At 43.9% G+C, this 20757-nt stretch overlaps 1 protein-coding gene across 2 annotated transcripts in view; it reads left to right on the top strand.

Moving 5' to 3' along the window:
- The window catches only part of TENM4 (teneurin transmembrane protein 4), a 600742-nt gene extending 581369 nt beyond the window's left edge, over nucleotides 1-19373 (top strand). For both annotated transcript variants that reach the window (XM_063394390.1, XM_063394392.1), the window contains 2 exons: nucleotides 3553-3695; nucleotides 11731-19373. In XM_063394390.1, the coding sequence (XP_063250460.1) occupies nucleotides 3553-3695; nucleotides 11731-12489 (902 nt within the window). In that variant the 3' untranslated portion in view covers nucleotides 12490-19373. The remainder of the gene's footprint in view (nucleotides 1-3552; nucleotides 3696-11730) is intronic.
- Nucleotides 19374-20757: the final 1384 nt, after the last annotated feature.

Below are 20757 nucleotides of genomic sequence, written 5' to 3'. Positions count from 1 at the left end.
CAAGCTTCCCATATTCAACAATAATTACAATAATTGCATCCTCCTGAGTTCCAAGATCTGCTTGATAGCAAATAAAAGTTACAAAGTAAAAATCTTGGGTTTTCTATCCTGCTTGTTTTTCTAGCCATTAGGATTTGTGCTTTCAGGTTCTTCTGCAATAATCATAAGGATCAGATCATGTTTTTTTTTCATGAAAAGTTGTTTTCTCCAGAGCTGGGATGATGATGCCACAAGGGAAGTAAATATGTCAAAAGATGCAGGCTAAGATCCTGTATGTTGCTCTCACTCTGATAATTAAGGCTGGGAGGGAATACCTCACGATAACTTTTCTTATCAGAAATGCTTATTTGTCAAAACTAAATTTGTTTATGGGGTGAGAGATTTCTCAGCAAAAACATAAACAGCTCGCCAAATTGTCTAAATGACAAATTCCAAAATGTCCCTAAAGAAATTTAGTTTGAGATTTTCAACCTTTTCAAGTTAAGTGTAAACTAATGATTGAAAATTGGAAAAGAAAAATAAGGAGTCAAAACCAAAATAGAATTAAATCAGACATTAATTGGAAATTTTTGATTTGAACTGATCTAGTTTTTGAACTGTTGTTTTGTGATACATTAGCAGATTTTTGTTTTCCTTCTCATATTAAGACAGGACAAAATATTTCTTCTAGCCCTGCGTTAGAACAAGTGTACAGCTTCCCACATAGCTCTGACAATAAAATCAAGATGTCAAAACCTGATACAGTAATATTTAATATGCACAAACTAATTTTTTTCAACAATCTTGTAGGTTCTATTTTTAGTATTTCAGGAATACAGAACCCAAATACATTCTTCAAATTTCTCCTTCTCTAGTGCATGGAAGAAGCAGACCATGCTATGGGATGAGTGCTGTGACAGGAGGCTGCTGCCCCAGCACTTCTTTCTGTTCAGACTTTCAGGTATCTTGTGGGCAGGAGACCCATGATAAGACTGTCCTTGTCCTCACAACCAAATCTGCCCAGATCTGGACACAGGGAGCTGCTTTCTGTCCCTCCATTCCCACACCAGGACTGCCTGTCCTTAGGGCAGCTCAGTGCCCAGCACATGGGTGGCCAGCATGTGCTTTGGTCCACAGTGATGAGGGCTCTGAGCTTATGGAAATTGAAGGTGTGTGGAGGGCAGAGTAGGAGAAGCAGGTATTTATGTTTTGAGAGGCCCATTGTTAAACATGAATATTTTAGTGATTGTACACTTCATGGCACGGAGCTTTGATGCCAGCTTCAGCAATCCTGATGGATTGAACTGACATTTCCATTACATGTGTCTGCATTAAGCACTCTTTTTCTTTGCCCTCAAATGAATTTACTGTGAAATGTGTTGGCAGGGTTACTGTAGCTGAAAAAAACCTCTGTGATGTGAAATGTACTTTTCTGTCAAAAAAGTTGTCACTGCCTCCTGGCAAATTAGTATTTTCCCCTCTGTTTTCTCAGCTCCACACCTTCTTCCCATGGTTTCAGGTTGTTCGTTTTGGTGGGTTTTTTCTTCTGGGTATTCCAACACCTCTTCCCAAAAAGAACAAACTCCTGTTTGCAAATGTTTTGGAAGTCAGTTTTCTGAGAAGTATAAAAAAACTCTCTGTATTGGGTATTTCCAGACATGTTATTTATTTTTTCGGCAGTTCAGCATCCATGCTCTGTATTCTTTTTAGCATTTTCGAAGTGCTTGGAAAATGGTTCCTGCACCAATGCTGACCTTCACTGTTTTACTTTGTTCTGCTGACCACCTGGTCCACAATATGTACAACACAGTTCTTCATTTGAGATAAGGATTTGGAAGCAGACTGGCTTAGCACTAGGCAACAAAATAATCAAATGAGTCTTTTCATTTCTTTGATACCCCCCCAACCTCTCTGTTTCAAAGACACTCCAAAAACAATCTGTACACTGATTGAACAGAAGTGTTTTTATTACAGAAATCCTCCCTCTTCCACATGGATTGTTGCAAGGGCTTTTTGGACATCTGCCCAATCGCAACATTTTGGCCTGTAGGAAAACAAGCAACAGATAGTGTGTTTGTTTGGCTCCTTATCCTCCAGTCATCTGGAATGGCGTTATTTGCCACTTGCATCCATAATTTCTTTTCCAACCAGTTCGTCAAAACATTCACTTAGGCTCATGGGAATAGAGAAAAAATATTCAAAGATGCATATTTGATTATTTAGTTTTTTTCCATCTTCAGAATGTTTCAACAATGCTTATTGAATTTAGCAAAAGGAAAATTAAGCCTTTGCACTTCCAGCTTGAAGCAGAGCAGTCACCAACAAAATTCCAGTTACACCCAAACACTTAAGACTCCTGGAAGCTAATATTAGTTAAGTTTTACCTTCATACCTTTCTTTACCTTGCAATTGCTGTTGTGTGCCAAATGCACACCATATTGCTCAGGGACTGTAGCAGGTGTGTCCTCTGGAGCAAAGTGAAGACAAACATGGTGTGCTCATCAAATGTTCTGAGGTTAAGGGGGAAGTGATGTTTATCCCAGGCAGATCTAGGAGTTACTCAACTTCATAATTTTTTCCTCCAGCAGATTAACTTTCAGCTGCTATTCCTAATAGCTGTGCAATCAAAAATCAAGGAAGACTTTGTAATCTACTGGCGAGTAAATGCAGGAATGATGTCCCAAATGGCTGGTTTTCCATCACGTTCCCTTTTGTGTCAATGGTCCCTCTTTTGAATAAGACAATAATTTATCTCTAGTCGCCACCAGTTTTCCCACCATCCATGGTCTTTTCTTAAGGTGTTTGTAAAAAGCACCCAAGCAAAATATCCATCTTGTGCCTGCACACTTACTTTCACTCTAATGTACCTTGCAGGTAGTATGAAGGCTGATCATAAATAAAACTCTAAAAGATGATGTGACTTTACATTGGTTTCATACTTGAACTACCGCTTCTTATGAAAGATGTCAGGAAACTCTGGACTGAGGTGGAAATCCATGGAAAAAGCAGTGGATATGTCCAGAGCCTCTTCCATGAGCACCTGCCAAATGCCTGAGCTGTCCATCCTGGATGTGCTGTTATTCTGGCACCTAGGTCTAAACTTAGTCTTTAGCCTGCAGGCCCTTTGAGAGTCCTCAGGGAGAGAAGTATTGGGGCTGAGGTGTTCCAAGCTGACTGTAGGACTGGATAACACTTCCCAATTGGTGGAGCACCTCAGCCTCCAAGTGTTGATGTTGCTGCACTTCTGCACACGTTCAAACAGTGCTTGGTTTCTGCTGCTGAAGGGCAAACATAAAGTTGGCTTTGATTTTGGCCATTTGCTCAGTGCCAGCGTTGCTGTTTCAGAGCTGGGAAAGTGCAGAATTTGGCTCTGGCTGGAGGTGGAAAGGCCAGATTTTGGCACACAGCCCTTTCTAGGACCATTAGGATTTCTGCTCTTCACACAAAGCAGACACTCATCATTTTGTCCAGACTGCTACAGTGCCAGCCACCATGGGGTCCTCCTCTGGGCCTTCTTGGGCAATCCTGCTTGAGAGATCAGATAATCTTATTTATGTTTCTCTTCCCTTCCAGATGTCAACAGCTGGCTGCTCACCTTTGGGTTCCAGCTGCACAATGTCATCCCCGGCTACCCCAAGCCAGACATGGATGCAATGGAGCCGTCGTATGAGCTAATCCACACGCAGATGAAAACCCAAGAGTGGGACAACAGCAAGGTGACCTATGTAACTCCATACTGTATCCCATGCCTTTATCAGCCAACTATCCATTTGCAATTTTGGTTGAAAAAGCTCTACCAGCATTTTGTGAGATGAAGAGCAAGTCAGACCCTGTTCCAGTATTGAAATCTGACCAAATAATCACATATTAAGTTCCCTACTGCCGTGGTGCTTTTTCCTGTGATATTTTCTGGTGGTTGCTCAGTGCAGTGGTCTGTTAGTGTTTCTCCCAGAGGACACTCCATTATCACATATTGAAGGCTAAATTCAAGGCCTTTGCACTCAGGATTTTTAGAAGTTAAAAAAAAGCGAGTCTTGATACAGAGTAGGTATATAAAGGTGTTTTTTTTGTTGTTGTTCTAGAAACTGACTCATTCTGGTTTAAAATGCCTTAAACAAGAAGTTACACTACTTCCATAGGAAACTGTTTTGCATTGCAAAGAGTCTCTCCAGAAAGAATTTTTTGATATTAAATTTTCATTTTACCTGACCAGGTTTAATCCTATGTAACTGTGTCCTGCTTTAAAAACAGGCTTGTTTCTCAGGCCATTTTGGTAGATGCTGGTGCAAAATCCAAAGATAAAACTGGCAAGAAAAAAGCTTCTGCAACCCAATCATTTCCCCATCTTCCTGTTGGGACTTACTCAGCTGAAAGACTGAGGCAGCAATGTTAAAGGTTAGAACATGGGGTCAGGATTTGAGAGCCCTGGGTTAACTCCCAGCCCTACTGCTTATCAGTGTATGACCTTGAAAAAGTTATTTACCTCTCAGGATTCTCTTTCATAGCCTGATTGTATTCTGGGGTGGCTTTCATCTGTTTAGTCTGAATCCTCTTTAGTCTGAACTCCCACTTGCTGTTGCTCTGTGTTCAAACATTGCAAGAGCAGTGAGGCACCCACTTGGGGAGATCAGGACATGCTCTCCACATTTCTGCTAATAGTAACAGTAGGCAATGGAATGGATTCCATCTCACCTCCTAGCCTCTCTATCTGTGGCTTCTCTGAAGTCTTGATGTTCTGCAGCAGATTCCTGAGGTACACATCTTGAACCAGGAGGTCACATTTCCTGAACCACAAAAGATATCACACAAAGGTACAAATTCCTGTGGATTCATAGTAGTCATGTGTCAGTCCATCACTGCTGCTCAGCCTCACAACCATGCTGAAGGCAAGTTCAAATGTACCAGCTTCAACTTCAACAAGTAATTTATATGAAGTGTCACTTAATAATATAGGAGGAACTAAAAGAACTCTGCCTTTTGCTACCATGACTGGGTTGATGCTTGAAAACTGTAACAGTGCAGTAACTCCGTTGTGGTTTGGAGCTCAGAGACTCCCTTTTTGTTTCTTATTTCCTTGGATTAAACAGTAAAATGCTAATAGAAGTTATTTCTCTTATGAGAAAGATCCTCAGGATTTTTCCTCCTCTCTGCTGGGACACAGTCTCCCTGGGCAAAGGTGTCTCACCCAGAGACTGCACAGAAGATTGTTATGTGCTGTAGATACTAACTCTCACAGAACAACCAAGAAATTATTATTATTGGCAGTATTATTGTATTGTCATTTTATCACTAGTTCATTCTGTTTATTATAGTGTGTGTATATATATATATCTCAATTTTAATATGTATTATAGTATCATTGTTTGACTTATTGAATAGACAAGTAACTTGAGTGGCAGCTTGAGGTGAAGACTGATGCTTGCTCATACAGGCAGATGAGCTGGAAATAAAATCAAGGAGAGCCCTCCCTTCCATCCACCCATTTAGGTGAATCTCCCTGAATGAGCAGTAAGAAGAAAAGAAAATATTCATGTCCCTCACAGTTTTTTAAAGCCAGAAGCTGCAGTGAGGGCTGTGCAGGGACCTGCTTGTTAAAAGAGGGCTTTATACTGTCACAAAGAGACAGTATACTTATACTGAGGGAAGCTGTCATGCTTCCAGATGAGTCTCTTTGCACTCAGATGTTGAAAGTGGAATTTAACCATTGCAGGCTGTTTCATATCCTTCCCCTGTGTTATGACAACAACAAAACATGAGCATTTTTATTTCAGTCTACAGTTGCAGGATCATGCTGTGATAGCAAGTGGCTCTTAAATGCTGCAGAGCAGGATTCCCTTGCTTTCTGTCACACCCAGCATATTGTAGGCACATATTTGCATATACCAAATTCATTCACATACGATACCTGAACACACGATGCATTTTCTCCTACGCCTGTCCATGCATCCAACACCGACGTTTCACATAAAGTTTTGTTGACTCCCAACCATTCCAGGCATCAGTACATGCTCCCAGACACAGTCCAGTCCTCCTTCCCACTGGTTATCTCTCTATTTATTGATGAAGCATGTGGAAGAAAACAGAAACTTTTGAAAATTTCTCATAGGAAATTACAAAATTAAACCAAGGTAAATGGAAGCACAGGAAACATTTTCAGTTAATAAGACTGATCAAACTGTAAAATGGTGTTGCAGAGCATACAGAGTAAGCTCTAGATCTTTTGTAACTTAAAAGTAGCCTGGACAAGGCATTGATCACTGAATGATGTACCACAATTTCTCATCTCCATGTCTTCTGATCCCTAGTTTCTCTGGGTCACATACCTCCTTGTGATAGACTAAAGTGTATTTCAGCTATTCCACTGGCTTTGCTGATCAAAGCTGTGGCTCAGCAGATTGTCTGTTCTTTTATCAGGGTGGAACAACTAACAGAAGCACAACAGCAAAGCAACTAACACCCATTTCATCTCTCTTCAGAGTGCATAACCAGAGGGCCCTAGCATCTCCTTCCAAAACATTTTGGGTACTCACCTTGCAGTTTGGAAGGCAGGAGAGATAATTCTGACTTTGAGCATTCACCACCTCAAGAACAGCCAGCATGTCATAAACCTTGCCACTAACCCCCTAAAGCTCTGAAGTGACATTTAAAATCCAATACTCCGTTGTGCAGCACTTCCCCCTCCTCCTCCCCACAACTGTGAGGCTGTCACTAAATTGTTTGTTGAACAAGTTCAGTGTTATTGGCCACTGGGGGACTCTGGGTGACCTCTGGCATATTGTGGAACTGCAGCACCTGAATCCAATTTCTCTTCTAGTTTTTTGTTAGTTTTTTTTTCTTCCCTTCCTTTTTGTCTTGTTGAGCTGTCAGGTAATTGTTGGAGCCAGAACAACTCTATTTCTAGGGAGTGGTGTTTTGGAGTCAGCACTTGTGTTATTATCTACATCTTCTCTTCATCCCATGGGCACTGTCTCCACGAAGGGTCCTGCTTCCTGCAGTGCCTGTTACAGGCTTTGCTGGAGAAGCAGTTTTTGGCATCCCCTCTGGAGCAGCATTTTGGAGGCAAGGGCTGCTCTGGGATGCTCAGCCAGGAAGTGAGCTATAGGACTGTGCTTTCTGGCAGAGCTTCTTTCAAGGACAATCTCTTTGAGGGACTGGCTCTGCCAGTGTGCATCATTCAGGGAATGCATCCTGATATTGCAGGTGCTTTGGCCTGGGCTTGGACTGTCATGCTGTCTGCATGTCTGTCCATCAGGACCCAGTTATGTTTTACAGATGTAGGGGTCAGTTTTCAAAGATCTAATGCAGCGAGAGGAGTTGAAGTCTCAAAAGACATTAAGCTCATGAGGCTTTATGAAAATAGATGAGAAATCTGAAAAATGATGAGCACAAGGAAGAGGAAAATCCTCTTACTTGTCCACACTTGAAATGGTTTTAATGAACTCAGCCTTGTTTTCCCCCTTCAGTTGTGTACAGGGGCGGGGTGGAGGAGAGAGCTGTCCTCTAAGCCCCTGAGTTGGTGCTCCTGTTTGGCTCATTGCCAGCCAGGCAGCATCCACAGCACTGGCCTGGCTGGCCCGTGGCTCACCTCTGCTGCCCACAAGTCACCTCTCGGCAGCCCGCCCACAGTGCAGCCGTGCTGGTGGGCACACCCAAACAGAGACTTGTGTCCAGCTGATGGCCACGTGGAATACAGCGAGGAGGCTGATGGCTGAACAATGGCTTTGTTAACGGAGAGCTACAGCACAAATAAAAAGAGGGCTTATAAAAAAGAGGGAGAGCAACACTTTAGGCTGGCAGATAGGGATAAGTCAATTTTTAAATTAAAACAGTAGAGGTGTATAGATTAAATGTTTGGAAGAAGTTCTGTACCCAGAGAGCAGTGAGGCACTGGCACAGGTTGCCCAGACAAGATGTGGAAGCTCCATCCCTGGGATTGTTCAAGGCCAGATTGGATGGGGCTTTGGGCAGCCTGGTCTAATGGGGGGCACACCTGGCCATGGGGGGGCAGTTAGAAGAAGATCATTTTTTAGGTCCCTTACAGACCAAGCCTTTCTGTGATTCTGTGATAAATAGGAAGGAGTTAAAAATGCATCATATATCAGAGAAATTGTAACTTCCAAACCTTTTGGGAAAAGTAGCTTTCTGCATTATAAGCCATATGGTGGTAAGAGAAACACCTATCTGTCTGTAATGGCACAAGGATAGAAAGAAACTTGGAAACATGTTCACATATTTCACATCTTGGATCCTTGATGGGAAATTAAAGTTTTCAGTCTCACACTGGAAGGCGGTATTTAAAAACAACAGATGATAGGATCTGGAGATGGTATTTCAAATCCTCAAGAGGTGCCAGCAAAACGCAAGAGGCTATTCAGAGATCCCGGTAATGTGCTGCTCTCCTGAGCTTTGTGCAGCAGAGAACAAATGATGAAGGTCGTTCTCTTCTCTCCAAAGAGTTGTTACTAGATAAAGTGAAATGTCACCTAAGGACATCTGATTAAAAAGGACTGTGAGGAAAAACAAACCCAGCATATTTGTCACTCACATCGAGCAACAAATATTGAAATAAAATGGTGATGAATTCCCTTCTTTCTTCTGTAAAACTGGTTTATAGATGCCTTGGTTTACAGTTGCTAAAAGCAGCAATTTTTAAAGAATAGCATATGCCACTGCAGCTTTGGATGGAAATTTTCTCTTTCTTTTCCTTGCCAGTTCATTGAAATGAGTTCTAAGATTAAACAGAAACAGTAATTTCAAAGTCAGGGATACACTGCCTCTTTGAACTACATATAATCTGTTTGCCTCCACCCTCTTTATATTCACAGCACAGCATACACACTGGCTGTGCTCTGGCTTGCTTGAGTTTGTTGGTTGGGGGTTTTTTTCTGTTGGATATGTTTGCTTTTCCTTTTAACAGGATGCTGTTCCCAAATACATTCTTTTATCAAAGAAATGCACTCAAAAAGTCATTTCGAAGTCATCCTGGGCTTGTTTTCAACGTAACAGAGATGCATTTAGTTATAGAAATAGTTGATAGCAAATAGTTAAGTTTGAGCAACCTGGTGTAGTGAAAGGTATTCCTGCCTGTGGTGAAAGGTTTGGAACTGGGTGATCTTTAAGGTTCCTTCCAGCCCAAACCAGTCTGTAATTCTAAGTGATGGTGGATGTTCAGCATTACAGCTTTATGCATCTCATTTCGTACTTTGCTATGTGGAAAAAAGGGTGAGGAGAGCCCTGAAGTAACCAGTCCTCGATAGAAAACCCTTTGGTTGTGCTTTTGTTCTTAAGACACCTTCTTAAGAAGGTAGGTCTCTGCCTTGATATACAATGATGTCCAGATGCCCTGGTTTGTTGGGGCAACTTAGTTTGGAGGCAGTCATAGAGGATCCTTACCTAATAATTTGCTCATAATCGAAAACATACTAGAGTTCCTGCAGCTCATCAGGAATAAGGTGATGAAGACAAAATTGAAGGGGAACAGGGGCAATTTCTGATAGGAGTTATTTGCCCGTGCCCAGTACTTCCTGACCTCCCCAAGCTCCCTTCCCCAAGGTGATAATCAGTAGATGGTGCAGTTAATTCCAGGGACTCTATCACTCACCTGCTGGTAAACAAGGTGATGTATATATAGACAGTGATACATAAGTGATCACAGGACATAGCAATGTAGCACAGAAGACCTGATTTACATCCTTGAGTGAGCAGTGATTTGGTATGAGTGCTGAGAGATGCCTTTTGCTATCACTGGTAAATGCTACTGAGGCAAGCCGGAAGGGCAGCATGACGTACAAAGTGGTAAAGGGACCACCTAGAGTCAGCCCCTATGAGATACACCTGAAAAGAACCCTCCATTTAAACTTCTTTGAAGAGGAAATAGCTAATTGCCAAGGCTGTGCAGCGTGCACTCGTTTAGAACAGTTAAGTGTTTCATGGAGCCTAGAAGCCTAATTGTTCCATGTCCATCATCACTGACATCTACATTAATTACGTCCATTTTTTGCATAATTAGAGCACTTGTGCAATTGGCAGAGAAGCTGGGCTCAGCTCCCTATCAGTCTGTTAATTATATTGCTCTCTAGGGGGTGTGTGAGATGCCCCACAGGCAGGATGGAGAAAACCAGAAAGAGCTCCTTTTTCATAGGAAACTGGTTCCTGCTCCACCTGCTATGCTGTCAATCAAAAAGGGAAAAGGAGAAGGTACACCAGCCTGCTCAGGACTTTGAACAAAAGTAATTTCTGGGAATTTAAATGTTCTACAACCTAAAATGTGCTATTGAAATTGTGTTCCTCTATTCCCTTAGTTTTCTCTTTCATCAGTCAAAACTGTGGATAACTTCTGAGCGAATTGCAATGCTCAATCCTTTATTTTATTTTATTTTATTTTATTTTATTTTATTTTATTTTATTTTATTTTATTTTATTTTATTTTATTTTATTTTATTTTATTTTATTTTATTTTATTTTATTTTATTTTATTTTATTTTATTTTATTTTATTTTATTTTATTTTGTTTTGTTTTGTTTTGTTTTGTTTTGTTTTGTTTTGTTTTCATTTTATTTTATTTTATTTTTAATATGTTATGACTCTTCCCTGGAAATGGCCACCATGGAAATGAAGGTTTACTTCACTTTGCTCATCATGTTACAAGTCTTGTGTGAGAGGTCCACACTGAAATGCCCACGTCATCTGAATTGTCTTCTTGTACCCAGGATGTGAATCTCTAGTTCATGGACAGTTTAAGGCAATATCCTTTGTGGGTGTTACATTTCCTCAAAACAGTTGGAATGGAGGAAACTTTGTAGCCTATTTTTAGTACTGGATGTCATTACGTTATTGAACTTAGCTGTTGGCAGTGCCGGGAGAGTTTTGTCATAGAATCCTCTTGTTTTTGTGAAATTTGAGCAAATAATTGTTTGTGAACAGGAGTCTGTAAGAAGCCAGCACTGCCATGAATTTATGGGAGCATTTCCAGAGCATTTTGTGGTAATGATGAGCTGCTGACTCGCTGTGTGCTTGCTCCATTATACACTAACAGCAAAAGTGACTTTGTATTGCACCGGACTGCAAATGACCTGGGTTGTTGTCTCTCAGCAGTTTTGCTTCAATATAAGCAAAAACGTCAGCATCGTGTGTGGTTGGCCTTAACTCAGGGAGCCTGGAAAATTGTAGAGGTTTGTGGGAAATAAGGTTTGGATTTAATGCCTTCCATAAGTTTTGAACAACCTGCTTTGGCCAGGCTGAAATGGAATATGGAGAGGTTATGACCACTTTGAGGGTCATACAGGTCATGCAGGGCCTTTGAAGGCAGCACAAGATGGAGTTAAAATAGAAGAAACTTTTACAAATACTTCTACACTTCACAGAAAATCTGAAAGCATTTGGTAAAGCATCATGGCCAAGACACATTGTTTGTTATATGCAGAAGAACACTGAAACACAACCTAATTATGTGTTCAAACTCAACCCCCACACAACTGAGACAAAGAGATCTTTTTCTACCTCTACATCCTTCAATCTATGAGATTAAATACAGTTCAGTTTACAGAAAAAATGAGCATTAGGGGAAGCAACATGTCTCTTCCATGGAAAGGAATTAAAATATTGAAAAAATGTGATAAGGGGAAAAAAAAATGGAGCTACTCATTACATGTTTCCAGTATGTTCTCCTGCTCTCCAGCATCCTAATAATGCCTTTGGGTCATCAGGTTTCTCTTTCTAATATGTTGTTCTCTTCTTTCTCTCCCTGCTCAGTCCATTCTGGGGGTCCAATGTGAAGTGCAGAAGCAGCTGAAGGCCTTTGTCACCCTGGAGCGCTTCGAACAAATCTACAGCTCCAGCATCGCCGGGTGCCAGCACGTCAAGAGGAACAGGAACTTTGCTTCTGGAGGTTCCATCTTTGGCAAGGGTGTCAAGTTTGCCATGAAGGACGGGCGCGTGGCCACTGACATCATCAGCGTGGCCAACGAGGATGGGCGGAGGATTGCGGCCATCCTGAACAACGCCCACTACCTGGAGAACTTGCACTTCACCATCGACGGGGTGGACACGCACTACTTCATTAAGCAGGGGCCGTCGGAGGGCGACCTGTCCATCCTGGGCCTCAGCGGCGGGCGGAGGACCCTGGAGAACGGCGTGAATGTGACAGTGTCCCAGATCAACACAGTGCTGAGCGGGAGGACTAGACGCTACACGGACATCCAGCTCCAGTACGGCGCACTGTGTCTGAACACGCGCTACGGGACCACCCTGGACGAGGAGAAGGCACGCGTCCTGGAGCTGGCCCGGCAGCGCGCTGTCACCCAGGCTTGGTCCCGGGAACAGCAGAGACTGCGGGATGGGGAGGAGGGTATTCGCTCGTGGACAGAAGGGGAGAAGCAACAAGTGCTAAACACGGGCCGGGTACAGGGCTACGATGGCTATTTTGTGATCTCAGTGGAGCAGTACCCCGAACTCTCAGACAGCGCCAACAACATCCACTTCATGAGACAGAGCGAGATGGGCAGAAGGTGACAGAGAGGGTCAATGCGGTGACTTCTTGCCAAAGACAGCTACTCTTTTGTGGCCACTTACCTGACTGTGTTGTACTCAATCCTTTTTCTAAACTGAACAAGGTTGGGGGGGAGGAAAATAGAAAGAGAAGGAATAATACGGTTGCACTGTAACTCATGCAACATACTTTTTTCCCGCTTTAATTTGGCCTTCACGCATTTTTTGCAATGAACAGAAGATATATTTTGCCGTAGTGTGATCACAGTGAAATTTACTGTCTCTTGTCCTTTTTTTTGTTTGTTTGGGTTTTTTTGTTTCTTTTGCCCCCTCTTTGTGAGGAAGTTGAAGTGGGGAGTCGTCAACGTACATCCTTAGGTGTAAGTGCGAAATGGGTGTCTGTGCTAACTTGTGTCATCCTAACCCTTTCTGATTTGGGGCAGGGACATAGCCTTCCACCTGGAACAGGGGGAGCCCATGGCACGCCAGAGATCTCTTCCCAGAAAGAAAGGAGGTGGAAGACAACGCTGATTCTGATACTCTGAAAGTGACCGTCTGAATCATGTGCCTCAAAAGAGACCTTACAAGTAGTTTTCATGTTTTGCTTGGGACATAAAGTGTTTCTTGGGGGCTCCTGCTGAGCAGAAGTAGATTATAGAGGCAAGGGAGCTGATTATATTACCTTGCAAGATGATTTTCTTCCTTCCTGAACTGGAATAAAAAAAGAAAAAAAATCAGTCTTTTTTCATTATGAGAGTAGATACTTCCTGGGGTTTTTTGTGTGTGCACAAATCCTGGTTTTAGTTAAATAACCTAGCAAAAGCCAAGAAAAGGGACTCCTGCTCTATTGAGAAAAGCTAAAATGAATCCTCTCTCATACGTAGAGCTGTTCTATAGGTGGATTTAATGCACCCATGTTGTACATTTGCTAATGGCATAACTTCATTAAATGTATAGTGTTTCAGTACATGAGGCTACGTGTTTAACAGTCCACTGTGCTGTATCTGATAAAGCCAGTTAATTTTTAGGAAGCTGATTTGAATTTAAAAGTAGTTATAGTATCCCAGTGACATACCACTGAAAATTAGAGCCAAACCCTGCTTTTCCTGATTCTGGAGCTTGTATTTATTGGCTGGGAAATGCAGTTTGGAGTAGCATGCTGGCAAGTCGTTTATGACTATGGCAGATAAATGTCTCCTGGGGACTTTGGCAGCAGGGATTTTAAAATGTTTAATAAGTAGCAACAGCTTGTGCGTGGTGGAACAAGGAGAATATTGAAATCAACCCTCTCACTGTTTGGTACATGAGCTCAAATTTAATGGAGAGCCCAGTTGACTGTTAGTAGTGACGAGGGGGAGGTTGAATGGGAATGCCCACTACAGAGAGGACCAAGTGCTTTAATAAGAAACTGCTGACAAAGTTGCTGGGCATGCTAATGTAATTTTTATTCACATAACCTCTGTGCTCTGCTATTTGCAAGAGTCCTTGAAATTCAAGGGAGCAAGGAGATGAGCTCAGCATCCTCTTCCCTGCCTGAAACAGTCCTGTGCTGTTCCTGCAGGCAGAAGTGTTACCCCACCTCTTAATGGAGCACTGGCTGGAGGTGGCCAACAATGGTCCCAGACAGGTGTCTCTATCACACTGATACCTGCACATGTCCTGACTCTGAGAGCTCTCCTGGGTCTCTCGGGGAACAGCTCAGTCCTGTTTGTTTGGTTTTTTGTTTTTTTTATTCCATCCACTTTGGCTTTTCCCAGTTCTGCAGAGAGATAATCTGAGACATGCAAGTCCATGCCAAGTCTGTTTCCTTACCTGGAGTCCTACAGTGCACCTGTGTACTCAGAGGCAGCTCTTCTGCACTCGTGCCACCACCACTGCCATCCTCCAGCACAGACTGACACTCCTCTGCAGGATCTCGCCCCCAGATACAGTGGGGGCGTGTGTTGGCCATGCAGTCCTCCAGCAGTGAAACATTGGCAGCCCGGTGCTCTCGCGGTTTCTCCGTAGATGCCAGCTGCCAGCTCCGTCTGCCTTGCCTGTCTGTTCCCGGGTGCTTGCCAGGAGGAAGGTGATGGGATGGAAATTCCCCTAACAGACTGTTCCTCCTCCAGTTCCAAATCCCTAGTACGTCTGGCTGCGTGGCCATGACCAACGGGATGGGTTTGGTTTTCTGGTCATCTCTCCTGCTTGCAGCAAGGGCAATGGTGGAATGGAGCAAGGACTCTGGACCACGCCTTGCAGCACACAACCTTTATTACTTTGGCAGGGGTGAACCACAGGCAGCTGGAAAGGGTATGTGGTTCTGGCAGAGCCAGGTGGCAGAAGATGTATTGGCCAGACGTGCTCCAGGCTTTGGCAAGGGAGCAGTTGCTTTGGCAGCTGCCAGCCAGGGATGGTTAAAAGGCTGTGGCATTGCCACATGTCTGCACTTGGTAAGCCTGGATTGCCCTGAGGATGCACAGGTGGGGCTCAGGGGCAGCGTTAGCCAAACCAGCAGTAACCACCTACTCGAAGGAACCAGCACCTTCTTGCCAGTGCTGTCCAGCTCCCTGCTTCCCCCTCTCCAAGTCACACCAGGGACAAATTCCTCTTAAAACCTCAAACTTGTGGTGGCTATGAGTGTCTCAAACAGCATGAATGGAACAAAAAGAGACCTGTGGGAAGCTGGGCCAAAAGGTATGAACCCCTGGTAAAGATCTGCAGGGCAGAGAGAGCTCGATGTGCCTCCCATTTACACTGCCCCACTCCAAGCAGCTCTGAAGAGAAGTGGTGCTTCTGTATCCATCCCCGTCCATGTGTTACAATGCTAAGAGGATCAGTGCAAGAGTAAATGGGCCATGTTGCCACAGAGCCAAGGAAAGGGATTTAAGTGTAAGATATTCGTACTGGAACCCTGCCAGCCTGAGATGGCACCTCTACAGCCTTACGCAGACTCTTCAGGTTATTACATGAGCTAATGACTTCGAGGAGTTCACCCGTTTTTCAAGAGTCTCCCAGTCCTGCCGTGCTTGTCCAGCATGCCCAGAGCCAGAAGCCCAGAGCTCTGTGCCATGGCCAAGGCAAGACCTCAGGTTGCATTTCTCTGCGTCCTCAAGCAGCACTGGGATGTGACTGCACCTCTCTGCCTGCCAGGTCCATGATGGTCTTCTCCTGGGCCTGGTGTGGGAACTATGGACATTGTGTCAAAAAGGGGAAAAAATATATATGTAAAAGTATATATATGTATATGTTGCTCCTTTCTATCCAAAAAAAAATTTGAAAGGGATGTGCTGTCTAATATTGGGTACAAACCTGTCCAAAGATGGCTACTACCTTCCTGAATCCTCAGCCTCTGTGAAAGCTTTCCACATCACCTAGATGGCAAAACAACATTTTCAGTCCTGAAGCCCTAAATTTTCCCCTTCATTAGTGAAAATGCTTTTTCTACAGGATCTCAAGTGCATTTCTGTGGAATGGGCTGTGAACACAGAGTTGTACCCTCATTAAGGATCTGCACTCTCCTATCCACAAGCATTTCCACTCTACTGATGGCTCCATAGCCCCTTCCCAGCCTTTTTTGTTCCTTTTGCTTCCTCACGGGACCATTCTGGCTGCCTGACCCTTCTTGCTTTGCTTGTATGCAGGAGTGTAGGAATGCATTGCTTCCATAAGACTGGAAGGTCCTGGGTGCAAATCCCACAGCACTAACCCCCTATCATAGGATCAGAGACTCGTTTGGGTTGGAAAGGACCTTAGAGTTCATCCAGTTCCAACTCCCTGCCATGGGCAGGGACATCTTTCTCTAGAACGTGTTGCTCAAAGCCCCATCCAACCTCACCTTGAACACCTACAAGGATGGAACATGCACAGCTTCTGTGGGCAACCTGTGCCAGTGCCTCACTATCTTCACAGGAAAGAATTCCTAATACCTAATCTGCGCTCTCTGTTTGAGCCATTCCCCCTTGTCCTGTCACTCCATGCCCTTGTCCAAAGACCCTCTCCAGCTCTCTTAGAGCCCCTCAGGCACTGGAAGGGTCTCTAAGGGCTTCCCAGAGTCTTATCCAGTCTGAACACTCCCAGCTCTCTCAGCTGAGGTGCTCCAGCCTTTGAACATCTCTGTGACCTCCTCTGGACTTGCTCCAACAGCTCCACCTCTTTCTTGTGTTGGGGTCCCCAGAGCTGGATGCAGCAGTCCAGGTGGGATCTGTGTAGGGCAGTGCAGGGGGTCAGAATCTCCTCCCTCACCCTGCTGCCCTTGCTGCTGGTGATGCGGCCCAGGGCACGTTTGGCTTTCTGAGCTGTGGGTGCACACTGATGGGTCCTCTTGAGCTTCTCACCTAACAACACCCCCAAGTTTTTCTCCCTAGGGCTGCACTCCACCCATTCTCTGCCCAGCCTGTATTTGTGCTTGGGATTGCCCCAGCTGAACTTCATGAGGTTCACACAGGCCCACCGCTCAGGATTATCAAGGTGCCTCTGGATGGCATTTCTTCCCTCCAGCATGTCAGCAATTGCTCTAGATGCTGTTTCAAAGGCATGGCAGACCATCTCCTGGGGAAAATGGCAGTGGGCTTTAAGTCTCACGTGCTTTAAGGTTTGATTTTGAGTAGTTGTTCTTTTTCTTGGCTCCCAAAAAGAAGACTCAGCTCTCACCAAAAGGAGTTTCCCATCAAAATACAAAGGTGAACTTCACTTACTTTCAACTGTGATCTTTTCTCCTGTGCAAAGGGTGGTGAGAAGGATCGTGACCAAATCTCACACCTCAGAGGAGAAAATCCAGTGCTCTGGAGAAGGGACTGCATCTCTCAATGAGAGTAGTAAGGAGCAACAGCTCAAGTCTTCAGCAGCTGGAGCTGGTACTGGAACATGCTCCATTTCAGGGGACAACAATGATGGGACCTACTTGATGTGGCATCCAAACATGAGCAGTGCCATGAGGACTCTGCAGCTGAAAAATATCCTGTGTACTCAGCCCAGGGGGAGAGGAGCAAGACTAATTAGGCATCACGAGAAATGCCATGTTTGTTTCCTCTGAGATCTTTATTTTATTTTATTTTTTTCCCTTTCAACTGAAGATTGGCACTTGGAAAAATCATTAAGCGGTGGTGACCGGAGGGAATCATGCAGCTCGTCATGTCTTTGTCATCACAGCTATTGATCAGAGCCACAGTGAAAATGGGCCAACAACGCTAAACAACACCGGGCGAGAGCCGATGAGATGAAGGTCATTAAGAGCCCGGTGCTTGATTCAGGTTTAGAAGACACAGATGACTGGGAGCAGTCCCTGAGACACCATTTGGCCGTAACTTAGGAACAGTGAGGGATTTCTGTAATATGTCTGTAGTTGCTTTATTGAGCGTAGGGACCAGCATGAAATTCTGCTCAGTCTATTATACAGACAGCGTAACCAGAATAAATCAAAATTGTTCAAAAAAAAAACCTAATAAAGTACTTTTTCAGCTGTGACTTGTAAGTGTCACCATGATGGATGGCAGCGCAATCCATTATGCAAAGACAAGGCTCTTAACATGAAATTTTAGAATTCAATTTTACGATTTACAGAGAGGGCCCCCCTCGTATTTACGGCACAGCAGTCTGTTTTGATTCAATCTCGGCGTAATTGAAACCAGGGCCAGGGATCATGGTTAGTCCTGTGGCTGCTTTTTAAAAGGGGAGGAGAAATGACTGCCTATAACATCAATAATGGAGCTAGGGAGATCGCTTTGCTTGTTAAATCTTACTCACTTTATCTCCTCGCCCTGGTGGCACTGCCAGACCCGGTGAATATGAACACTGTGCCTCCATCCCAGGGATGCTTTTGATGGAATAAAACTTGGCTGCCGTGTGGCCAGCAGCATCCTCCATCCCACGGTGAGCACGGCCTGGGGCATTTTTTGCTCCTGTTGCTATAGTCCTCCACAGGACAAGCTAGTTTTCATTACCTCTTTTTATTATAATCACTCATTTTATTATGATCACTAAATAGTCCCCCATTACACCAAAGAATTTTCATGAGTTTTGTAAAAATAAAAACCCACAGCTTTCTTGTGTTTGCCTTTTTTACTTTTGTTTGTTTCTTTTGGGTTGGGGTTTTTTTCATCTCTTGAATATATTTAAATAAAGTTGCTTGTGACTGTAGAGTAAGCTTCAAACAGACACCACAGGCACAGAGGGCCCTGTCCAGGATCGCCCTTCTGGCTCCTGGATGAAGGGCCATTGCATGTCCTGGGGGCCATTTCCTGTGGCAGTTTTCCATCCTCTGCCACCCCAACAAAAGCAACCCAGCCCACCCAAGGGAAACCTTTTGTGTTTCTTTCCTACTCTCCTTTAATTACCATAAAACTTTGTGTTGCTGACCAAATGTTACATAGCTCAGCTGTTAACTCCCATTCCAGAGGTCAATGCTTTCTGGGGAGCATAGAACACCACAAATGAAAATTAACTAAATATATATATACATATATATATATTTATTTTTTTTTCCTTAGGGATGGAAACTGTTCAAGCAAACAATAAAACTTCCAAAAAAGAAAAAGTGTTTGGACAGTTCACAGATGTTATTGAAATAACCAATCAAAGAATCACACTTTTCTATTAAAAAGAAAAATGTTTATTTTGTGAGAGGACTTCTAATGCAGCTCCAGCCGAGAAGAGGACTTTGTATCAAAGCTGCATCTGTAAGCCCAGCACTGAAGACTCTTGTCATTACCCTGTGTAATAATTTTCCTGAAGTCTGGAACTAATTTTTTGAGAAATTTTTTTTTCTCGATACTTTGTGTTTCTAATACTGTATTCTTGACTGTGTAAATACAAAGGCTGTAAATAAGTGCAGATGTAGATACCTTCTAGAAAAAAAAAAAAAAAGCAAACAGACAGAAATGACCATGTGTAGCCTTCAGTGACAAATAAAAGAATATTTTGTGTTTAAATAGTGTTTTCTTTTTTTTCTGTGAAAATTTTGAATTTCTTCACCCCAGCTGTTTGGTACTTACATGGGAGATAGATCTGGCAAAAGAGTTGAGCAAAATGTCCTCCCACTCCCTAAATTTGCACCTAAAGGTGCATTTCCCACCCATACATAGGGTATGGGATTTGCCAGTCCAGGAGGTGATGCTTGGGATTCAGAGCCTCTCTGAGGCACTGCGGGAGCCCCCATTCCCATAGAAACTACACTCTGAACTCCAAAAAATGCTTAACAAATCAAGACAGCATTAGATTTAGTCATATGTCCAGCAGAAACCTGTGCATCTGTTCCTCCTTCATGCAGAGGGAGAAGAGAAGCTGCTGCAGCACATTCCAGCGTGACCGAGGGAATCCCTCATATGATTCTTGATGCCGCCTGGTCCAGCCCCACTGGAAGCTTGTTCTGATGCTTCAGGAGAAAATCCAGAATAACTTCAGAAAACAGGGGCCAAAGACATGTGTGTTCAGAAAATGTGTGTTGAGGGAAGTGTTCTTGTGTGATCCTTGGGGACAACCCAATGGGAAAGTGAAGCATAGGACTCGGTGGTGATCTCTGGAGGAGGAGCAGGAAGTTGCTGTCCTGCTTTACTGCCTGAGCATTGTTCTGCTCTCCAAAACCAGGTGAAATTTGGTCTTTTAGAATGAAGCCAAATTTTGTGTGGAATTCCTCTCCTCTGAAGGTAGATGGCTGTGATAATGGAAATAAACAGCCTCTCTCTTTCTCCCTTGGCACCAGGCAGAGCCACAGGACCCAGCTGAGGCCTCTTTGCATGCATGTCTTGAGCGAGGTGAGAGGAGTCCAGCTGCTGGTGGATATTGATGCCTGCAAGGTTCCCCTGAGGTTTCTACCCTTACTTGGCCATTCCTTGTGGGATGTTGCCTTCTCCACCAATGTGTTTTTTGTTTCAGGGCCCTGTTCCACAGCCTTCATTTTCCAGCCACCAGCTCTGGTGCAGTTCCTCAAACCATCCTGCAAAGCAAACGTCTCCTTGACACCAACCAAGCCCCCTCTTTGCTCTCCCTGTGCTACACTGAGCAGGATGGACTCCTGCAGCCTCGTGGCACAAAGTCCACTTTCCAGTTGCTGGATAGTTTTAGTTTTTCCATCCTCTGGCATGCTCAGCCACCTTACCTTCAGTGGAACAGTGTCACTTTGTCCGTGGGGCAGGGTCTCACTCCTATGCTCGTCAGAGACTCTTGTCTCCGAGGAAGTTGTTGGCCCCTTCTTTTTTGCTCTAGGAAATGGTATAGATAATTACACAGCAATCCTGACGTCCTCCCCTGAGCCTCTGGTTTCCCACGGGTGTGGTCTGGTCTCTTTTCTCCAAATCAGGTGCCTTGGTTTGCATC

Source organism: Prinia subflava, chromosome 3 (genome assembly GCF_021018805.1).
Source record: "Prinia subflava isolate CZ2003 ecotype Zambia chromosome 3, Cam_Psub_1.2, whole genome shotgun sequence".
In the NCBI taxonomy this organism is placed as follows: Eukaryota; Metazoa; Chordata; class Aves; order Passeriformes; family Cisticolidae; genus Prinia; species Prinia subflava.
The sequence above is the reverse complement of the archived record's forward strand: the minus strand, read 5'-3'. Positions and strand labels throughout refer to the sequence as shown.